The sequence below is a fragment of the Cibotium barometz genome, chromosome 25 (genome assembly GCF_041138505.1).
Source record: "Cibotium barometz isolate CiBa-2024 chromosome 25, ASM4113850v1, whole genome shotgun sequence".
NCBI classification, from domain to species: Eukaryota; Viridiplantae; Streptophyta; class Polypodiopsida; order Cyatheales; family Cibotiaceae; genus Cibotium; species Cibotium barometz.
Genome location: NC_141070.1, coordinates 50,452,426 through 50,475,191, shown reverse-complemented (window position 1 = coordinate 50,475,191; position 22,766 = coordinate 50,452,426). Strand labels below are relative to the sequence as shown.

At 49.0% G+C, this 22,766-nt stretch overlaps 1 protein-coding gene and 1 pseudogene across 3 annotated transcripts in view; one reads left to right on the top strand and one right to left on the bottom strand.

Annotated features, from left to right (window-relative positions):
- Nucleotides 1-22,766, bottom strand: part of LOC147624692 (dynein regulatory complex protein 1-like) — an 80,822-nt gene that overhangs the window by 44,662 nt on the left and 13,394 nt on the right. For all 3 annotated transcript variants that reach the window (XM_086819729.1, XM_086819727.1, XM_086819728.1), the window contains exon 3: nt 21,376-21,446. In XM_086819729.1, coding sequence (XP_086675855.1) covers nt 21,376-21,446 — 71 coding nt within the window. The remainder of the gene's footprint in view (nt 1-21,375; nt 21,447-22,766) is intronic.
- On the top strand, nt 10,880-12,017 carry LOC147624694 (uncharacterized; annotated as a pseudogene).

Here is a 22,766-nt window from a genome sequence, read left to right as displayed (position 1 = left end):
GTCCAAATATGCCAAAGTCCTGTCCATCTAAGGAAATGGAATATCACAAGGTGGCTGTCTGAAGTAATGACTTGAGGACAAATCCCAAATATCCACTGATGAGCCGAAACAGTAGACCTCTCTACTGCCTCCCAAACGCGAGAGACAAAAGACCAAATCTGACGGGCCACTGGACAACTCATGAACAGATGCATAACTGTTTCAGTGCATGTCGTGCAAAAGAAGCAAGAGGCCAGTGTAATTTTACGACGGCTCAGCTGATCCCGTGTAGGTAACCCTCCCACCAACATCCTCCAAATGAAAACCTTACCTTGGTAAGGGAGTTTAGACTGCCAACCACTCATAAGAGTTTTCTGCCACCATGATTTAGACTTGTGCAATCCCCACACCTTATTGGCCTTGGCTGAAACCCAATCTTTCTCTGATACAAGCTTATGATAGACCTGGTTAGCTGAGAGTGATATCAAGTCACCAGATTTACATAGTGCCCAATCAAGCCAAGGCTCATCTGCAGATGGCCGAGGCAATGGAGTAAAAGGCTCAACTGCATGCATGATGTCAGCCCATAGTGGCTGAAATGTCCGAGGAACCCTAAAGTGCTGCCGAATACGACGAAATGAATATGGCCTGTCACGACCAAGTATCACAGCATCTCGGATTCTAACCAAGCCTAGCCTGACCATGCGGTTGAGTCGTATGCGTGAAGCATCTCTGTCTGGCCAAACAATGACACGCGACTCCACAAATGTTTCGAACTGCAAAGAGTTCAAAAGTAGTCTTTCATGACCAGGATCCCACCGAGCCAACAGTAGAACTTCATGCCAAGAAAGGAGAATATGCGATAAAATGTGTGATGAGCGAATACGGACAGGATGAGCCGCATTCACAATGTCCCACCATGAAGCCTGCACACCTGTCCGCCCATGTGACAATCCCTCCAACTCAATCAAGTCACGAGCCATGAAAACCCAAGGCTGCTCTTGCAAACACATATCCTGAAAAAGCGCCCACCTACGCGCCACCATATGCAAGCGGACATCCAGTAAAGCAGCCCCACCCATTCTTTTGGGCGTCGTAATGTGATTCCAAGCTATCCATGTTTGACCCATAATATTTCCTTGCCTCTTCCACAGCATAAACCGAATGGGAGCAACCAAACGGATGAGAGATTTGTGCGTCCAAGGTAGCAAAGGTAAAAAATAGGAAATCATGCTAAGCATAATAACCTGAGCTACCTTAACCCTCACATGCATAGGCCACCCTTGAGCTTTCCAATACACAAATTTATCTGAGATCCGAGCAGAAATCCAAGCAAGAAGCGCTTGGGGGTCCACATCCACACCCACCGGATATCCAAGATGACGAACAATGTCTCCTGTATGCACCACACGGCCTTGCCACCCTAATGCCTCAAGATCAAATTCCGTGCATACAATGAGGGCTGATTTTGATGAATTTATTTTCAGCCCAGAAGCCAATGCAAAATTATTCCAAGCTTCCATTGCTCGATCTATATTGGCTTTTCGGCCCTGAGAAACATAAAAGTATCATCCGCAAGGGCTTGAGCAACCAATTGCTTGCCATGAGGGAGATGCAAACCAACCACTTCACCATGCGATGCCATAGCATCTAGGCGAGATAACATAGGATGAGTGGCAATGGCAAAGAAAAGAGGGCTAAGAGGACAGCCCTGCCGGAGAGAACGGGTGAGAGAAATACCATCCGAAAGTCCTCCATTGAGCATAATCCACGTGATAGAGCCAGAGCCAAGTAAATGCACCAAATTAGCCATTTTGGGACCAAAGCCCATGGCTGTCATTAACTGAGAAAGGAAAGACCAGCTGACATGATCAAAAGCTTTTTCAAGATCCAGCTGCACCATCACAATCTCTTGCTTCTTTGCCTTGGCATAATCCACTCCAATTTGAACATTAAGAATATTATGCAAAATATTCTTGCCATGCACAAATCCATATTGATACGGATGAACAAGAGTAGGAAGCACCTTCTGCAAGCGATTGGCAAAAATCTTTGTAAAGATTTTATACATAATACCCATAAGTGAGATCGGGCGCCATTGAGCCAAAGAAGTAGGCGAAGGGACTTTGGGCAACAAACGAAGTATGCCCAACTTCCAATCGGCAGGCATATATCCCTCATCCCAAACCCTTTGACAAATAAGCGTCAAAGGCTCTGCAAGCTGATCAGCATATTTTCGGAAAAACTCATTTGTCAAACCATCCCAACCAGGGCTCTTTCCCATGGGAAGTTTGGAGAGAACAGCTTCCACTTCCCCTTGAGTAACAGGAGCATCAAGCTGAACCGCCACATCAGGGTCAACTTGATATCGTACTTCAGCAAACAATGACTCCCTTGCAGCCAGGACAGCCGGTGAGACATCCTCTCGAGGGGCAAGCAAATCTTCATAAAACCTGATGCAATGCTGAATAACCTCAGAAGGTTGAGTAACAAGGTTGCCTTTGGCATCCATCAGCCTAACAATATTCTCACGCATATGTTTTTGATGCAACTTATCATAGAAGCGATGAGATTGACAGTTAGCATCCCGCAAAGCATCAAGACGTGCAAGTACTTTAAAGCGAACATATTGTGCTTCCTGCACCCTAGATAGCTCCTTTTTCAGCCATTCTATGGCATCCGCAACTTCTGCATCCATAGAGTCAGTAAACATGAACGCCTGCAAGCCCTTTAAAAGCGACTCAAGGAGGGCCACATGCTGTTTTTGTATAGAGGCATTAGCAAGACCATAATGACGTGCTAATTTCCGAGTGTTGGTAAGGAACACTGGCCAAGCATGATAATCAGCCATGGACACTCTTGTGGAGAAATGTCGTATCAACTGACGCATATAAACATCAAAAACTTCATGCTCCAAAAAAGTGTGATTTAAGCGCAAAGGCAAGCGTCCCAACAAGACTTTATATGCATCCACAGGATGATAGACCATTTCAAACACAAGCGGCCAATGATCTGACAAAACCTGTTGCTGATCAACCATCATAGTAAGAACCTCTGGCAAAAAGAGATCTTGATGTAAAATATACATCCTATCCAATCTAGCATAAGTGCCCCGAAACTGTTGTGAGGCATAAGTGTAACCCCTTTCATCTGAATGCAACCAAGACCACATGTCTTGTTTTAGCGACCTTGCTGCAAAAGCTTCCCACGCCTTTCTCTCCGGGCCATCCATTACAGAATGAGGCGACGTGGCTTGCTCCCTGGAGACACACATATTAAAGTCCCCCATCACAAAGCCAGGATGAGAGATTGAAAGAGCACACAAGTCATTCCACAGCAAACGGCGTGCACGAGCATTATTTGGAGCATACACCCCTAACAACCATAAAGGCGTATCATCCCAAACAATCTGTATCACTAGAAATCTTCCATGAACATCTTGAATCACAAGAGAAGGCTGAAACTGCGAACGAACAGCAAACATAACACCTGACTGCGAAGCAGGATGTCCGCTGTAGAAAACATGAAATCCCTTATATACATAGGCTTTGCCAGCCAACTTATGCTGCTTATGTTCAACTGCACACAAAACATCCCAACCATGACAAAAAGTTGTACGCCAAAGCCTGAACTGCTTTTGGCGCGAAGAAATACCCTTTACATTCCATTGTACAATTTTCATAAGCCTTCCCAGAAAAGGAATCAACAAGGCCGTGTACTAGGCCCAGGACAATCTGCCAAATCACGAACCTTTTGAAGCATTGCATTTTTAGACATGGTATTTGTGATCTCAGATTGCCCTTGGAGTTCCCGAGCACGTGTCAAAGGGTAATGACCATCCCATGGCGAGATGACCTCACCCTTCGAACCAAACACAAGAGGCAATTGTTGTTGTGCTTCTTTTGTTAGGCGATTTCTAATAGGATAGCGTTCTACTCTATCCACCCCAAGAGGCCCTGTACCCTGAGAAAGTTGGCCTCCCGGCCTCTCAATCCTGGTCTGTTGCTGGGCACCTGAACCCAAAGGGCGACGAGCATATGTATGTAAGGGCCCCTGATGAGCACGCAAAGGCCCCCGCCAAACAGCATCTGAGAAATCCCCCCGCGGGGCAACAAATCGTGTCTTTTTACCACGTACTTCCACCCATGGCTGCTCAACCTCATTCTGAACATCCACATGTACATCCATGTGTTGGGCATCATGTGAAGGAGCATCATGCTCATCTTCCACGGGCAACTGCCCATCAAGGATATCCTTTGTAGCAGCAACTTGTTCTTTCTTAGGACATTCGGAGACAAAGTGGCCCATCTCACCACATTTGAAACAGTGGCCAGCAAATGTATCCCACCTCAATTCATACATTAAAGGTTGCAGCCCAGCCATATTGACACGCAAATGTGTCGGCCTAGGTCTCCCAGTATTCCACAACATGCATAGACGATTTCGGTTTCTAGATGTCATTCGAGGCACCACCAAGACATCACCGATACCTCGCATGAGACTTGGTAAAACACGCCAAAACATTGGTGGGAATTGTTTCACTTCAACCCAAACTGGGCAAGCCTGGCGCAACATATCTTGGTACTCTGCCATAGGGTTCCACGGAACCACATGAACCAACTGCCCATCCAAAAAAAGTGGCACCTGCTCCAAGACTGCCCTACGGGCTTCCGAAGTGCGAAAAAGTATTTCATAAAAGCCTCTCGGACCATCGTAAATCTCCTCAAGTGCCTCAGGCGACACCAAGCGGCCCAGCCATGCTCTAAGACGAGGCAACAATGGAATACGCCCAGTAAAGAAAAAGATAGCAGCACGATCATGAAAATCTGCTAGCTGTTGTAGCAACAAAGGAGTCTCCATGCATACATCAGCCACACCACTATTATCCACTGCAGCCATTTGCACGCTATTTGCCTTCACATATTCTTGCAGAAGCTCACCAGTGATCTGCAGCAAACGTGCAAACTCGGGAGAAGGTGCCTGAGAACTTTCCTCTGTATTCTCTCCAACATTCACCGGAGTATAGCTTACATCAACATCAAGCCTTTGACGTTTTTGTTGCTCTGAGGCATCTGAAGCATAACCCACATCCTTCTCGATCATCTCCTCAATAAGATCCATGTTAAGGCTATTGGCAGCCATGTCGCCAACAGCAGCAGCCGGATCATCCAAATCCATGTACAAAAGCAAAGAAAACTCGTTCTCTCAAACCCAAATTCAGCACCTGCTACAGTGCTGGCTGGAAACTCTTCTGTACCAGCAGTACCTGCTGAAACCCTACTGTACCTGCAGTACTGGCTGGAAACTCTTCTGTACCACCTGCTGAAACCCTACTGTACCTGCAAGTCACCTGCTAGAAACCCTACTGTACCTACAGTAGCGGCAGCTGGAAACTCTTATGTACCTGCAGTACTTGCGGAAACTATTGTACCTCGAGGAACCCCTACTGTACTGCAGCACCTGCTGGAAACCCTACTGAACCTGCAGTACTTGCTAGAAACCCTAGTGTACCTGCTGTATTTACAGTAATACCTCTTGTTGCAAGCAGCTCCACTGATAACGAAAGGCGGTATGTTGTCTTCTCTGCAAGGATGTCGATCACACAAAGGGCAAGCGTATCTCTGCTGAACGGCCTGTTGATGGCGACTATCTGCTGGGGGTGACGACTGCCTCAAGGTACAAAAGAGCAATCTTCACACACTTGGAAAGCTTGTATGTGTCATCCAATACCCTGATTCCTGATTCCAAATCAATGCCACTAAGCATCTGGGCAGCTTTTGACCACTCTTCCTCATTCACATAAAGCTCGGCCAATCCTTCACGAATCACAGAGACCAGGCGCACGGTAAGGTTAGCAGGATCTCCTCTCTCTCTCTCTCTCTCTCTCTCTCTCTCTCAGTGCTAGATGCGATAGACAGGTTACAGAATGGAAAGGCACAGGATCATGATGGGCTAGTTGGAGAGCACTTCTCATATGCACGAGACACTTTGGCTCCGCTCATCGTACATGTGTTTAATTGTGCCATTTGTGAGGGTTTCCAGACAAGCTGGACAGAGCATATCATTGTACCACTCTTTAAGAGTGGGGACCCCATGGTGCCAGGCAACTACAGGACGATCATGATTGGTCATTACTTGGCAAAATTATATGGCTCTATATTGGAGTCGGAGCTGAGCCGATGGGCAAAGAGGCATGGTCATCGAGCACATGGACAGGCTGGCTTTAGAAGAGGACTTACTACCTTGTATCACATACTGACACTTCGGGCACTTATTGAAGAGAGCAGGGCACATAAGAGAACGATATACTGCTGCTTTGTTGACTTCCACAAAGCCTTCGATACCGTACCACGTGCCAGGCTTATGCATAGATTGCATGACATTGAGGTACCCGAGGATATGCAGTGGGGGATATATGCTTTGTATGAGTTTGTGACAGGCAGAGTCCGAGTTCCAGGTGGACTATCTGATAGGGTGACCAGCACGATAGGGGTGAAGCAGGGATGCCCGCCTATCGCCCACCCTCTTTGGACTGTACATTGATGCGGTCTCTGATTATGTAGACAGATTGGGAGGCCCAGGGGCATGCTTGGCAGGGGTGTTGATACCCATCTTGTTATATGTTGATGATATTATTCTAATCTCAAACTCTCCGGAGGGATTACAGAGCCACCTGGATGCATTATAGGCTTTCTGTGTGGATAAAGATCTGACAGTGAACCTTGGGAAAACCAAGGTTATGGTGTTTAACACCACACAGGCATGGGTGACGAGATCAGAGCCTCAGTTCACTTTCCGAGGGGAGCCGGTAGAGTACGTCAGGTCATATGTCTACTTGGGAGCTACTTTCACAGGACCGCGTGTCTCCCTGAAGGAGGCAGCAACAGCTAGATTAGCTCGAGGGCATGCAGCCTTGGGGGCACTTGAGAGGTAGTGTGCACACATACAGTTTCAGGAGCCACCCACCAAATTGTGGCTATTTAAAACGCTTGTCACACCGACCCTCCTGTACGGAGCTCCAATTTGGGGACCCAGTATACATCACAGATCTCAGAGAGGGACAGATGAGGGATGGAGGCAAATGGAGAGACCACTGATTATGATGATTTCCCGCTTCAGAGCAAATCGTCAGTACCACATGAGATTGTTCGAGCTGAGCTGGGTGCCCCACCAGTAGTAACCGACGCCCTATTCCAGGCAGTTACCTTTTTACAGCGGCTATTCCACCAGTAGTAACCGAGGCCCTATTCCAGGCAGTTACCTTTTTACAGCGGCTATGGGAGCTCCCTCAGCAGAGGTACTCCCGATTGGCATTGACCTCATCCATACAGTTGGCAGAGGATGGAGATACTCATTGTTGGTACGCTCAGATGAGATCATGGTTTGACCTACATGGTTTGCGGATAGAGGCACTACCACCCTTTCAGTACACTCTGGATTGTCCATTTTTGGATCTCACCCACTCAGAGCAAAACCGCGTGATCAGGATGGATATCATCAGAGTGGACACAGAGAGGACATGGACTAGCCCGCTTGAGCCCTTGGGCACGAAAATGGCTCATTACGAGAGCCATTTTCTACAGTTTCCATGGACAATTTTGTATCACCCCAGTGAGATATCTATGTTTATGTTTTCTTTCTATTTTATTTTCCATTCCATGATGAGATATGCCATGGACACTATTGTATCACTTTGGTCTCATAGGCCCATTGGATCTTTAGTAGACGCTCTCTCTCTCTCTCTCTCTCTCTCTCTCTCTCTCTCTCTCTTCGCCTCCAGTGTAGCCGACGCTCCCTTCCTGCTCGCCTGACCCCTCCTTCGCTTCGCCTGACCCTTCCGCCTCCCGTGTAGCCGCCGCTCCCTTCCTGCTCGCTGCCCACCGTGCGACTGCTGCACGATTGTTGTGCGCCCCCCAGCTGGTCGACTCCACCCTCCACCAACTCCCCCCTCTCTCTTCGCTTCTCTCTGTTCGCCCGCTTCTCTCGCTTCGCTTCTCTCACTCCGCCCCCATATGCTCTTCGCTTCTCTCTACTCGCCCCAAAAGGACTCGGCCATCTCTCTCTCTCCTCATAGCCCCCTCCCGCCACTCTCTCTGTCTCTCTCCCCCACCTGCTTCCCTCTCCCGCCTGCTGCCTATCTTTCTCTCTCTTCGCAACAGCCCCCTCTGGCCTCTCTCTCTCTCTGGGAAGCGCTGCAGACACGCATGTTGAAATATACAAGTGAATAGGGTGTGTGTGGGAACAAGCTCTTGGATAGAGGCTGTAAAAGAGATGTAATTGTGAAAGAACCTGTGAAAAGGTTAGGAGAATCTACTGGGAGAGAATAATGGGTAGCATGAGGGAATTTAGGAGTGTGGAGATATTCTGGGAGATAATCTGGGAAAAGAGAAGAGGTGGAGAGAATCAGGCAAGAGGTGGAGATATTCAGGGAGTGAATCATGGAGAAATCAATGGGATTTGATGCTTGATGTAAACTCTATAAATTGAGGCATAGCCCTAATGAGAATTTGCTGGTTTTTGAATATCCATGCCTACATTAATCTATCTGCTAATTATTCACTAATTACGTCTTAATCATTTCTTAATCACTTTGTTAATCATGTTGATTCTAGTGTATGATCCACCATAGCTCATCATTATGCTCAAATTTCAACATGGTATCAGAGCCATGCCTAGAATCAACTAGATTTATGAGCCCATTAGTGAATTAATCAAGATTAGTAGGTAATTAGCAAAAAAAATCAGTTTTTAGTGAGTTTTTCATCTTCCCCTTCACCCCCAGCCAGTGGAGGGTCTCTAGCATCTAGCACACATCAAATTAGGGCAAAAGCTTCTAGCCATAGCTAGCTAAGGTCCTTGGCTTCAAGCCCATCCACTCCACGCAGCAAACCGCCGTCAGGATGCGCTGAATTTCGCTAATTGCTGGGCGCCGTTTTTCTGCAGAAGAATTAAGATCCCTACTTGCTCAGTTCAAATGTGTTCAATTCCTCTTAGCACAAAGGGTAATCAAGCATGCTCTACAAGCTGGTGAAGACAAAAATCAATTTCATCAAGTCTACAGAGAGATCCAAGCTCTTCATCAAATCTGCAGGTGACTTTGGTAAAACAGAGATTAAGCTTTCATTATTTGGTCAAATCTTGTGTTTCTTGGCTTAATCCTCTACTAGACTCATTGCTATTGATGCCTTTGAAAGCATTTGAGCTCATTTGAAGTGGAAGGCACCAGATCTGAGCTCCCCGCATACTCTGTTTTCTGCACACAAACCAGAGCATTAATTTGCTAATCAGTGATTAATCAGTGCTAATCACTATATTTTGGTGCAATTGAGGGTTCAAATTAACCATTAGGTATCTGATACAGATCCCTATAACTTCAGATTGCAAATCGGAGTTGGTTTGATACTCCAACCATCCCGTACAAATTGGTTACCCTTGATTTAATGTAATTTCTGGTAAAATTGTGCTGATAAAATTGTGAAAATCATCATTTTGCATTTAACCCTTGGTTAATGCCTGTAAATCTCACTCAAATTCAAGATTATTCACAGCCAGAATTGCATTTGGAATGTGCATGAGAATGAATGCAATACGCATTATGTATTGGGCACATTTTATCAGTATAAAAATGGGAACAGACACTGCCCTTGTCCAGATTAAGGCAAGAGGTAAGACCTCCCGCATAAATTTGGGTTTGCATTGCATAATGATACAAAATAAACATAAAAAGCCCAAAGGAACTGTCAGCAAAACATTGAAACATGTTGCTCACATGGAGCAAAATGACCTGACGGACAAGCTCATGGCCCCAGCCATGGAAGAAGAAGAATATCTCTTCCCAAGAAGAGGATCCACACCAAGAAGAAAAGCTGAAGGAAGACATGGACACGAGAAGAGAAGCTGCCCCGAGAAGACTGAAAGAAGAGACAGACACGTGGAGAGATGCTGCCACGACAAGAAGACTGAAGAGAAGAGAAGATGTGAGGCTCCAAAGAGTGAGGAGCCATGTGAAAATCTCTGAGAGAGAGAGAGACCCCACAACCCAATGTAACCTGCCCCAATAAAGTAAAACCACCTCTGAGCCACCGATGATGTAGGCCACGTGGTAGATGAATGTGTGAGCACTTTAGTCAAGGTCGCGGGCAACTATAGTAAGCCTTGGACACATAGAGAGAGAGAGTGTCAAGGACTATGGGTTTAGGGACTTGAGGCACTGGTCACGGACTGTCAAGTAAGAAAGAAACTTGATACAGGGTCCAGGTGTGCTGAGATAACTTGAGGGGAGGAGTAGACACTGGTCGCGGACTACCAAGTAAGGGGAGGCAAACTTGGTATAGGGTCTAGGTGTACTAGGATTATTCACTTGAGGGGAGGTGTTGAAATATACAAGTGAATAGGGTGTGTGTGGGAACAAGCTCTTGGATAGAGGCTGTAAAAGAGGAGATGTAATTGTGAAAGAACCTGTGAAAAGGTTAGGAGAATCTACTGGGAGAGAATAATGGGTAGCATGAGGGAATTTAGGAGTGTGGAGATATTCTGGGAGATAATCTGGGAAAAGAGAAGAGGTGGAGAGAATCAGGCAAGAGGTGGAGATATTCAGGGAGTGAATCATGGAGAAATCAATGGGATTTGATGCTTGATGTAAACTCTATAAATTGAGGCATAGCCCTAATGAGAATTTGCTGGTTTTTGAGTATCCATGCCTACATTAATCTATCTGCTAATTATTCACTAATTACGTCTTAATCATTTCTTAATCACTTTGTTAATCATGTTGATTCTAGTGTTTGATCCACCATAGCTCATCATTTTGCTCAAATTTCAACAACGCACAGAGCTCTTCCTATGGCCAAGGGTTAATTAATTTTTAACCCGAAACCAACCTTTTTCAGCCCAAGACAAGATGGAGAGGATCGACATTGAAGACCTGATCAAGGCAGCCATCCAACAACACAAGAAAGAGATGGACAATGCAATTAATATGGTCAGCCTGAGCCTTCTTGACAAAGTCAAGAAGCTTGAAGCGCGGATAGCAGCCCAAGATGCAGAGATCGCAAATCTCAAGAAGGAGATAGAAGAAGCACGTGCTCAACATAAGCTCGAGGAAGGTGAAATTCAGCCCGTCATGATGGAGGAGGTGAACACCATCAAGGCCCAAGTGAGAACACTTCAAGAGGTAGAAGAAAAGAAAGCCCAGGAGACCTCCTCGTGGGTGGAGGTGTTTATGAAGATGCAAAAGCAAGTAGATGAAACGGAGAAATGGATAGAAGTGGTCAAGAAAGGTAAGAACAAGGAGGCCGAAAGCACATCTACCTCGAAGATTATCAACCCAACCATTGAGGAGGAACAAAGAAGAAAGACAAGGGAACTTCATGTGCGGATCACGGGTCTTAAGGACGGTGACAATGTAGAGGAGGAAGCCAAAGATTTATACACACGCAAGGGCATTTCGAGGCCTACACACACAGGGGGCTTGGAGAGTGGGCAAGAAAGACAAGAATGGAGGAGAGAGCTCGAAGGAGAGAGCTCTCATTTTACGCTTTCCCACCTTGGAGGCCAAGAAGGATTTCTTGGCCAAGCGCTCCGCCCTTAAGAAAACGGGCATCTTTTTAGGAGACGACCTCACCTTGGCATAGCTAGCACATATGAGGGAGTGCATGCCGGAGATTAGGGCAGCCAGAGAAAAAGGGAAGCTAGCATTTTACAGAGGAGGCAGAGTGGTGATACTAGAGAGACGCACCACCTGACGGTGCGAGACCTATGGGACCAGTCTGCGACTTGCAGTATGGAACTGCAACGGAGCATTGAGACTGGATGTGGGGGCCTTTGAGGACAGCTTCAGAGATAGGGACATCATCTTCTACTCGGAGACACATCAGGCCCCAAGCAGCACATTACCAAGAGTGGCGGGATACAGATGGGAGACGACTTGTAGACAGGAGGCCCGTTCGAAGCATGGTGGTCGCGGATCTGGAGGAGTTGCAGTTCTTTTTAGAGAGGAGCTTCAGCCACTCATCCATGTTATGCGCCGTGATGACAGCGCGAGGTACATGTGGGTCAGAGTGAGGGCAGATGAGGGTAGACCCGTATACATTGCTATATGTTACTTTCCACCCAGCACATCTCATTATGCAGCGCCCATGGGGCAATCTCCATATATGATTCTAGATGAGGACATATCCAGGATTTTGCGATTGGCCCTAGGCCCATCAGAGTTACGGTGGATCATGCACTTCTCTCCTTTACAGTGGATTTCCACTACAGTACCCGCCAGGTTGGGCAGTCCTATCACCCGAGATATACCTTCTGTAGAGAGACTGATGGAGTATACACTGCAGAGATCTACAGCTTGTTGAGTGCAGAGGATCCACAGAGGCCATTAGCAGAGCTCACACAGATCCTAACAAAGGCTTTACATACAGCTGCAGCGACGGCCTTCCTACACATGCAGCCCACAGTACGACCACGTCCTGGGAGCATGCCCCAGAATAGTTGGTATGATGATGACTGTAGGGAGCTCAGAGCCCGGCTACAAAGAGAGGTGACCACAGGTGTTACTACATATAGACAGTCACGCATCATCTTCCGATCCCTCATTCGGCGGAAGAAGAGAGCATTCTTAGCTCGGCTAGAGAGAGACATCTATCAGTTGTTTTTGAGTCAGGATTCTGGGGAGGCCTGGAGATTGCTTAGAGTGCACCCCCCGCCTCCGGCCATTACCTCTCCAGATACATGGGGCGAGTATGCAACCTCCCTCTACACAGTACCAGAGCAGCCACCACTACCGAACCCTCCAGAGCCTTGTCCACCCACTTCTACCTTCTTCACAACAGAGATGGTGAGGAGGGCCATCAACAGATTGCATACAGGGAAGGCACAGGATCATGAGGGCATTGTAGCCAGGCATTTCATACATGCTAGAGATATGATTGCAGACTTGCTAGCTCTCATGTTTAATAGAGCCATGTGTGAGGGGTTTCCTGGGACTTGGAGTACTTCCACGATTGTGCCGGTACTCAAGTCTGGAGATCCGAGCCTGCCGACTAACTACCGCACCATTATGATTGGTCACTCGCTCGCCAAGCTATATGCCTCTATTCTTGAGCAGGAGTTGAGCAGATGGGCAGAGAGACAAGGGGTCCGAGCTCAGGGACAGGCCGGTTTCAGGAGGAGATTCTCTACCTTGGATCATATCTTTACCCTCATGGCTATCATTGAGGAGGGCAGAGCACATGGGAGGAGAATCTACCGTGGCTTTGTGGATTTCCGCAAGGCCTTTGACACAGTGCCCAAAGCTAGACTGATGCGCACGCTGCAAGACTTGGGGGTTCCATGTGAGCTCATTTGGGGTATTATGGCACTTTATGAGACAGTAGTTGGGCAGGTGTGGACTTCAGAGGGTCTCTCCCAACCAGTACACTCCACTATAGGGGTGAAACAAGGCTGCCCGCTCTCTCTCCGACTCTATTTGGACTATACATTGATGAGATCTGATTATATTGGGACACGAGGGGACAGAGGAGCCCAGTTGGCTGAAACTTGGATACCTCTGCTCTTATATGCTGATGATATTGTGCTTATAGCAGACTCACTAGAGGGTATGCAGAGGCACTTGGATACTTTACATGCTTATGCACAGGACAATGGGCTCTCAGTTAACCTTGGTAAGACCAAGGTTATGGTGTTTAACACTACAGCTCAGTGGGTCTGGAGATCAGCGCCTATTTTCACATATGGGCAGGAGACAGTGGAGTATGTTGACTCATACACATATCTTGGAGTGGTGTTCACTGGGCCCACATTTTCCATGAGGGGGGCAGTAGAGGCCAGATTGACTAGAGGATATGCAACACTAGGAGGTCTAGAGAGGATGTGCTCACACGTACAGTTTCAGGAGCCACGCACTAAGCTGTGGCTTTTTGACACGCTGGTCACGTCGGCTATGCTATATGGAGTACAGATCTGGGGGCCTAGCCTAGATCGTCACAGTCGATCAGGACGCACATACGATGGATGGAGATCGATGGAGAGACCACTTGTGTCCATGATCTCCAGGATGATTCGGGCTAAGGCCTCGGTACCCCATGAGATTATCCAAGCCGAGATGGGAGCACCACCGATCATAGTCGAGGCTCTTGCCAGATCAGTGTCCTTCATTCATAGCACCTGGGAGCTTCCCCAACACCGGTATGCACGACTTGCTTTAGAGTCCTCTCATCAGCTAGCCATGGAGGGAGACACTTCATGTTGGTATGCACAGATATGAGCTCCACGGGTTCAGTTTAGACAGACTTCCACCCTTCCAGTACTCTCTAGAGGCACCCTCTCTCACCTTGACACATTCTGAGATTAGTAGAGTCATCAAACAGGACCTCATTCAGTTGGACACTAGGAGGACATGGCTAGAGCCCTCACAAGAGTTGGGGACGAAGATGGCTTTCTATAGAGACCATCTTCTCCGCACCACGGAGGATGGCTTTATACTTAGACCGAGCTACATGGATACCCATCTGTCTCATGGATTGAGGTGCGCCATTGGGCAGATCCACACCTCTTCACATCAGTTAGAGATAGAGACGGGCAGATTTAGAGGCATACCTCCAAGGGACAAGATTTGTCAGATTTGTTGGATAGAGCCAGAGATGGAGGAGCACTACATCTGTTGCTGCACAGCATATTATGAGATTCGAGGGTGCTAGCATTGCCTTTTCAGAGAGGGATTTGGACCATTGGCTAGAGTCATGGACTATTGTGATCAGCGATGCTTGGGTTTTTATCTCTTGGAGATCCGCATGCTCAAAGAGTCCATTATCAGGAGCAAATGCCCGACTGGCAGGGAGTCCACACAGAGATAGATTACTGACTTCTTTAGAGGGACTACCCGGGAGGACACACAGCCGACAGCCCAGCAGTGGGCACCCCACGGGACTCTAGTTGAGAGAGCTATCCAGTTGGGCAGATCCAGACGCCCAAGGGTACGCAAATCCTCACATCGGAGACGGTGCCTACACCGGAGGATTCAGAGCATCATTGCGAGGCATCGGGCTCGTCCGACCAGGCATCTCACTATGGCAGATATCCAGGCCATCCGGCAGAGACCCATGCTAGAGCTCCTAGGATGATTACGACTCCAGCCACATACTGTTGTACTCACTGTCACTTTTGTACTCCCCCATATTCATGTATCCATGTACTCATGTACCCCATTTTGACTAGTAGCATTAGCTTCCCACTCTCCCTAGTTGCTGCTTCCGGAGGCTCCCTACTGATATATTGTAGGGCTAGATACTTACCTTCAGTTCTTTCTTTTCTTTTCCAGACAGTGTATCAGATGTCACATGGTTGTAACTTTGGTCTCATAGGTCACTTTGGCCTTTTGAAGACGTTAATATAACATTTCATTTCATTTCTCTCTCTCTCGTAATGGTTGGTTGATTAGATTACGAAAATGTAATACAAAGCAAAGGTCGCATTGATGGAATGTGCAACGGAAGAAGGGAAAGTGAAAACATAGGAGAGAGAGAGAGAGAGAGAAATGAAATGATATATTAACGTCTCTAGAGGCCATAACGGCCTATGAGACCAAAACTGAGAGTACATCTGAAGTTGGTGTCTCATCAAAGAGAACAAGACTAAAAAGTACAATAAACTAATTGTCCTACAGTTATAAGAACAGAACTGCAAGACTCCGAGATGATACTGAGTAGAAAATACTGGAAAATACTGGAAAATCTATATCAGGTAGATCCATGTATACTGATCAGTTGAAGTGTTGCCCTCTCCTTAGATCAAGTATCTCCGCCATGGGGCTGTCTAGAATGGAGAGGTCGTAGAAGCGAGGTAGGCGCCTCCGATGCCGAGCAATAATGGCTCTGATCTAGCGATGGTGAGGATGCCGTGGTCGGGATCCTGGAGGGCGTGGCCAACAAGCACGACATAAGATAACTGCTCTATCAGTGGTGACTCCCTGGGAGCGTGGTCGGTGCTCTGATGGCCCAATGGAGGAGGTATCAGGAGGTGTGTGGGCTGGGTTGCTGGTGCTGGTGCCAAAGAAATCTGTCAGGGTCCTCTGTCTAGGCACATCATGGCTTGGCCTCCTGTCTGCCAAGAGGGTCTCTCTATGTCTCCTGAGCTCAAGTAGAAATAATCCGAGGCATCTCCGATCCTCAAACTCCATGACCCTGCGTAACGGCCCAAAACCCTCTCAGAAGAGGCAGTGGTATCTCCCTCGGATCTCATAATGACTGTACATCAGCAAATGTAGTGTTCCTTTGTCTCTACCTCCTGGTAGCATAGCTGACAAATGCGGTCATCCACGATCTGATGCACATATCGCCCTGTCTCAATCCGCAGCTGGTGTGATGAGGTCCGGATCTGTCCAATGGCACAACGTATCCCATGTGATAGGTGTACATCCATGTACGCCGGGCTGGTGATAAAATCATCCGGTGAGAGGTGTAGAAAATGGCTCTTGTAATGAGTCATTTTCGTGCCCAAGGGCTCAAGGGGGCTAGTCCATGTCCTCTCTGTGTCCACTCCGATGATATCCATCCTGATCACGCGGTTTTGCTCTGAGCGGGTGAGATCCAAAAATGGACAATCCAGACTGTACTGAAAGGGTGGTAGTGCCTCTATCCGCAAACCATGTAGGTCAAACCATGATCTCATCTGGGCGTACCAACAATGAGTATCTCCATCCTCTGCCAACTGTATGGATGAGGTCAATGCCAAACGGGAGTACCTCTGCTGAGGCAGCTCCCATAGCCGCTATAAAAAGGTAACTGCCTGGAATAGGGCCTCGGTTACTACTGGTGGGGCACCCAGCTCAGCCCGAACAATCTCATGTGGTACTGATGATTTGCTCCGAATCATGCGGGCAATCATCATAATCAGTGGTCTCTCCATTTGCCTCCATCCCTCATCTGTCCGTGAAGGCCACCACTGAATCAAGTGCCTCCTCCCCTCGGGCCGGAGGTATCACCACATGCACTCTGATGGGTGATGGCTCATGGGGGCCCTCCGCTCCAAAAAGCCGTGTGAAGGAGTAGTCAAAAGCGCTGTCGAGCGCTGTCGAGCGCTGTCGAGCGTCGAGCCTACTCAACCGACTGTGGATAGAAGATATCCGTGAAGCCTGAATCGGCATGGTAGGTCTCCTCTGCGGAGTTCGAGCAAGGTCGGTGCTCAGTGCCCGCCGGACAGCAGGTGAGCGCCAAGGTACTGCCAGGCCTCCCGGGGAGCTGAGGCAAGCGGAGGGGGAGGGGGGGGGGGGGGGGGGAGAAGGGGTGGGGAAGGAGCCGCTGACAAAACCGGAGTGGGAATGGGAGGAGGCGAAGGTGAAAGCGAGGCGGCAGGGGGGGACGGGGGAGGCGGGGTGGGGGGTGAGGAGGGGGTGCTGGCATCTCCAGATCCTCAGGCTGCGCTGGGGTCTCCTCCTGGAGGGGAGCAAAACTGTTCCTCACTGGAACCCAGTGATGCTGAGACTATGACTGCTGCTGCATCGGCCTCTGGGCTTACTGCTGTGGCTGTCTCCCTCTACGGCGCCCCTGTCCAGGCTGCCAACCTGAGGTCTCCGTGGGCTGAGCAGGTGTCCCGGAGGCTGCCTGCCGAGCCGCATCTGTGGGCGGGCCATCACGGGCCTGCTGCTGTGGTGAAGGTCGGGGTCTCCTGCGAGGGCAAGCCTTGGCCAGGTGACCAACCTGCCTGCATATAAAGCACTGGTTCGGGAGCCTCGAGAACTCCACTCTCTGATTAATCCATCCCCCCCCCCTATCCTAGGTAGCTGAATGACCTTCGAAAGGGAGGAGATGTCAGGAACCAAAACCCTGACTGAAGGCAGGCCAGCTGCTCTAGCCACCACTGAAGCTGCTGTGGGGCCAACTCAAGCACCGAGCCCACCAATGCCCCTATCCTAGAAAGGAGCGGAAGGTACTCGCGGCAGAGTCCAGGGAAGCAAACTATGACATGAAAAAGGCGCTCTCCCTGCTCGGCCGCCCGCTACTGGGTCGAAGCCATGCTGCCAATGTCTGAAGAAGGCCCGAGCACCCCTGATGTCCAGAGGACTCATGGCTAGGACCTAGGCCGCGCTCTGGGCTGTCTCGAACTCGATCTGGTAGTGTCCGCGGCCCAGGAGCTGAACGTCCAAGATCTTGCCCACATTTGCGAGAAGGTGGGCCTGGAGAAGATCCCGCATCTCCCCTCTGCTGGGGCGAGTGCCGACTATACGGCAGATGGTGGAATGTGCCTGGAGGCGTTCCACCTCTGCGGCGAGGCTCGCTTCCTCTTCCGGCGAAAGAGAAAGCCTGATGGGGGTATCCTCACGGGCGGGCGAGGGGGCTGCGGAAGAGTCCCTCTGAGGTGGGGCGGGAGGAGCCTCCATCAGTGTCTGAAGCTTTGTCGAAGGCAAAGCGTAAACGGAAAACCCTGCAAGAACCGAGCTGCACAAACGGCGGAGCGAGGAACGGCGGAGGAGGGGGAGAACAAAGGGGGGCGAAAAGAAAAAGAGGGGAGGGGATTACAAATACAGGCGGCAAGGGCAGGGGGGGCGGAAGATAGACGGAGCAAAAGGGGGGGGGGGGGGGGGGAGGCTGGCGCGAATAAAGAGAGCAGTGGAGGGGGGGGCTGGCGCGAACGAGCAGAGGCGGGGGGGGGGGAGGGGGGGGGCGCGATAGAGCAGAGGCGGGGGGGGGGGGCGCTGGCGCGAGTGAGCATAGGGCGAGGGGGGGGGGCGCGAAAGAACACAGGCGGCCGCGGGGGGGGGGGGGGGGGGTGCTGGCGCGAAAGAGTACTGGCGGGGGGGCACAGGCGGCAAAGAGCAGATGTGGGGGGGCGCTAAAGAGCAGAGGCGGGGGAGAGGCGAGGGCAGATAGGAGGCGGGGAAGGGGTGAGCGTACAGGCTACAACGCGAGGGGGGGGGGGGGGGGGGAGCGGAAGCTTCAGCGAGCGAATTCCTCGCAAGTCTCTCCTTGTCTGTATGTTAAGTCACATGTGTTTGCTTCTCCACATAACCTATATGTGTATGCTTGTTACCCAAAGCATCAGATGTATGTGTACGACTTGGCTGGCCATGTGAACTAGGCCCTTGCCCACTATGTGCATGGCTGTCCATAGTGTATGACAGCTGTTCACACGGAGCCCAATGCCCAAACAACCATTTCCCCACTAAGAAGAGGGAAATGACCATGCTCTCACACCATTGTAATACTACCGGTTAGGTGTGAATGTTCTTGGGCACCGTCTCGTGAACAAGTTCGTCAACACTTAAATATGAACCACCAACAATGCAACAAATAACTGAAAGTAACACATTGCTGCACAAGATAATACTGCAAAGATAGAGCCTCCACAATACACCACGGTCCACCACTGGGGCCACGAACAGGCCAAACCACCCCCCCCCCCCAAATACAGTTGTATATTATTGGAGTATTTAATTCGTGTACAAAGTTCCAAGAGCTTTCCAGCCAGATTATTCCATGCAATGCAAATAATGAATACATGTTACCCAAACATGGGTGTGTCGGTGTAGATTGTCAATGCCGGACTCATCGAAAAAGAGTCAAAGTGACCTGACCACCAGCCTCATACATCTCGAGCTCAGTGAACACATAACTGTCGTTCCGAGACCACACATGAACACCAGCCTCATACATCTGGAGCTAAGTGACCATGTAACTGCAGTTCCGAGACCACAAATGAACAAGCGCTCTCGTACTAGAGCCTGGTTCACTCAACTCGCAAAGATTATGGTACAAGTCTTCGGGGTATGGGTACACAAACAGGTACTCACACAACACCAAGTGCATGAACAGGCACTTGGTAAAGAACATGTACTCACCAGGTGCACGGATGCCGATGCAATTACTTAAACAGGTACAAGTAGGTGTAGATGCACTCGGTGCATCTGGTGCAGGTAGTATGGCAGGTACAGTTGCACTCTCAGCAAGTACAGAGAAGGTACACGGTAGGAACAGCAGGTATTGGACTGGCACATGAGTACACCATGGGTACAGGTCGGGTATAACAGGATACGTGAGGAGAAAGGAGAGAGGTGTGAGAGTTGGCAAGGTTGGTGGGGTCCTATGCCCTTGTGACAAGTGGCAAGGCCCCACCTTTAATGAAGGTGGGCACCTCTATAAGGTGCCCCCTCATTAAACTGGGCCATGTGAGGGCTTAAAAGGGCCAAAGGAGGTGCCCAAGGCTTGAGCTGGCCATTCATGGGCCTTGGGCCCGGGCACTGGCCAGTGCCCAAATTTAATGAATGTGAACTGCAAAGGTTATGAAACCTTTAGAATAATAAACGAGGGTTTAAATGATTACTTACCACCTGTTCACATGCCACAAACCATGTCAGAATACAAGGCATTCGCAGGGTTCATTGGTGGGCATCCCCTTCCCGTGAACTAGACACGTCATAGCTTGCATGAAAACCAGTAATGCAAAACCAGTTTCAAGCAAGTAGAGATGCACACACATGCATTATGCAATGGAAATATATCCCGATCCTGGAACCTGTAAATATCATGTCTTCCCGAGCACGAAACTGGCTTAGTGTGAAGCCTAAACTCGGATCCCTAACAATGGGTTCCACGTCCTAGCCACACTACGGGTGACATGAGGCCTCGCCTCTAATAGGTGACATGAATCCTGACCTTAGTACAGGTGTGAAGCTCTCTGGCCTCCCATACCTTGGCACGAAACAAGGAAAGTCCACTTGGGCAGCCAAATGGTGACAGACCCTGATACCTAAGGCTGGGAGACTAACCTACGTAGCTCGTGCCTAATATGTCCTAGATTGGGGCTCACAATGTGGTCACAGCGTACGACAATCCTAAAAAAGTACTATTTTCGATATAAGTATAGCACTGATGATGAGCCACTGTGTCGCACTGCACCTCAATGCATGGGTGCATGTGACACTATGGCAACATCCTGCACTAGATAGGGACATCCTAGAACTTCAATGGATGGAAGGGAGCCAGACCAATTGTGGAGTTCATATGCGAGTTGGAATTAGACATGGAATTCATATGCAAATAAACTGTACGAATTTTGGGAGATATGAATGCAGGCACCACCACTCTACAGCTGAAAGCAGATACATCAGTTTTGCCATGGCAGCAGACAGCAGTAGATAGGGACATCCTAGAACTTCAACGGATGGAAGGAAGCCAGACCACCATGAGATGAGACAACCTGCATCAAACACAATGGCAATAGTGTAATCGATTACTTACTCCTCTCAGAGACCAGCATCCCTCAGATATGCAACTTGTCTCTTAAACTACTGGTGATGTAATTGGACCATAGACCACTACATGTCAAGCTTACTTGTGCCTAATACCCATTCAGGCTTCAATTTCAATTTAGACATAAGTTACAAGGAAGCCATTCAGAACACACCTCTTGTGATGCCACCAATGTTATCAAGGCCTTTAGGCTCCATGACTCCATCTTGACCAAGAGGGTTGCTCCTATGAACATTATCCAGAATTTCAAACTTAGCTCCAACAGCTCATGGTAGTTTTAAAACTTCTTCCAAACAACATTTTGTTTCTTTTTAAAAAATATATATATATAACCACTGTAATGTGCTAAAAATTACAAAAATAAGGATTAGATATAGATGCAAAACCACATGCTTAAAACAAATTGTATTTAATGGCCAGAGAGTGATAGTGCCAAGGCATAACTATTTGGGCGAACCTATGAAGTAAACAAGCAATCCACTGCCTTACCAATGTCTTCTCAACTCACCCACATCCCCATGTGTCAACCTACTCATGTCCTTTTAAGGATTTTCTTATCATAAAATCTGTACCAGCTATAATGCCAGAAGGTCTGACTCGGGCAAGAATCCATGGTGCCAACGTGCCAAGAAGAGATTTGCCTCCCGTACTGGGAGTGGGCTCAGGTCAAGGACACTCGCAACGGCAAGGGTCGAGGAGTCGAACTCTATCCTCAGGTTGCCCTTGCCCGTCCGGCCGTGGTTGCCAACCAAGGCTACCTGAAGCAAGTATCTAATCTGCCCGCGTGCTGGGCGACAAGCTTGCCAACTAGAGTCTTGTTCTCCACGACGGAGATAGAAGAGGCCAAATACATCTCCGAGCTACGTTGGTCGGGCTAGACGGAGTGGTTGTTTGCCATGTAGTCCTCCAAGGGGGAGGGCCAGGCACAAGGTGGTAGAGCGGAAGAACTTGCCCATGAACTGAATGTCGGCATCTGGCCTTGGCTACCAACCAAGGCTGCCTAAAGCAGGTATCTAATCTGCCCGCATGCTGGGCAGCTACCAACAAGCTTGCCGACTAAAGTGGTGTTCTCCACGGCGGCGATGGAAGAGGCCAAAAGCTGAAATTCCTCTGTAGAAAAAGTACATCTCCAAGATGCATCGGTCGGGGTAGACGGAGAAATCGCAATATAGTCCTCCAATGGGGAGAGCCAAGCGCAACATGGCAGATGAAACGGAAGAACCAGGGAACCTGTTCTACAGGGGGGAAAGAGGGGGGGAGAGGGGAGGGGGGGTGCATTGGGGGAACGGCAACAGGGGGGGTGGCTGCTGCTCGCTAAGCTGGTAGGGCAAGGGAAGAAGGCACAAGGAAGGCCGTGGCTGGGCAGCAGGCGCAAAGGACGGGTGTTGGGTGGGCAACAAGCACATGGCACTCTCTCTCTCTCTCTCTCTCTCTCTCTCTCTCTCTCTCTCTCTCTCCGGATGATATTGTTCTAATCTCAGACTCTCCGGAGGGATTACAAAGACACCTGGATGCATTACAGGCTTTCACTTTCCGAGGGGAGCC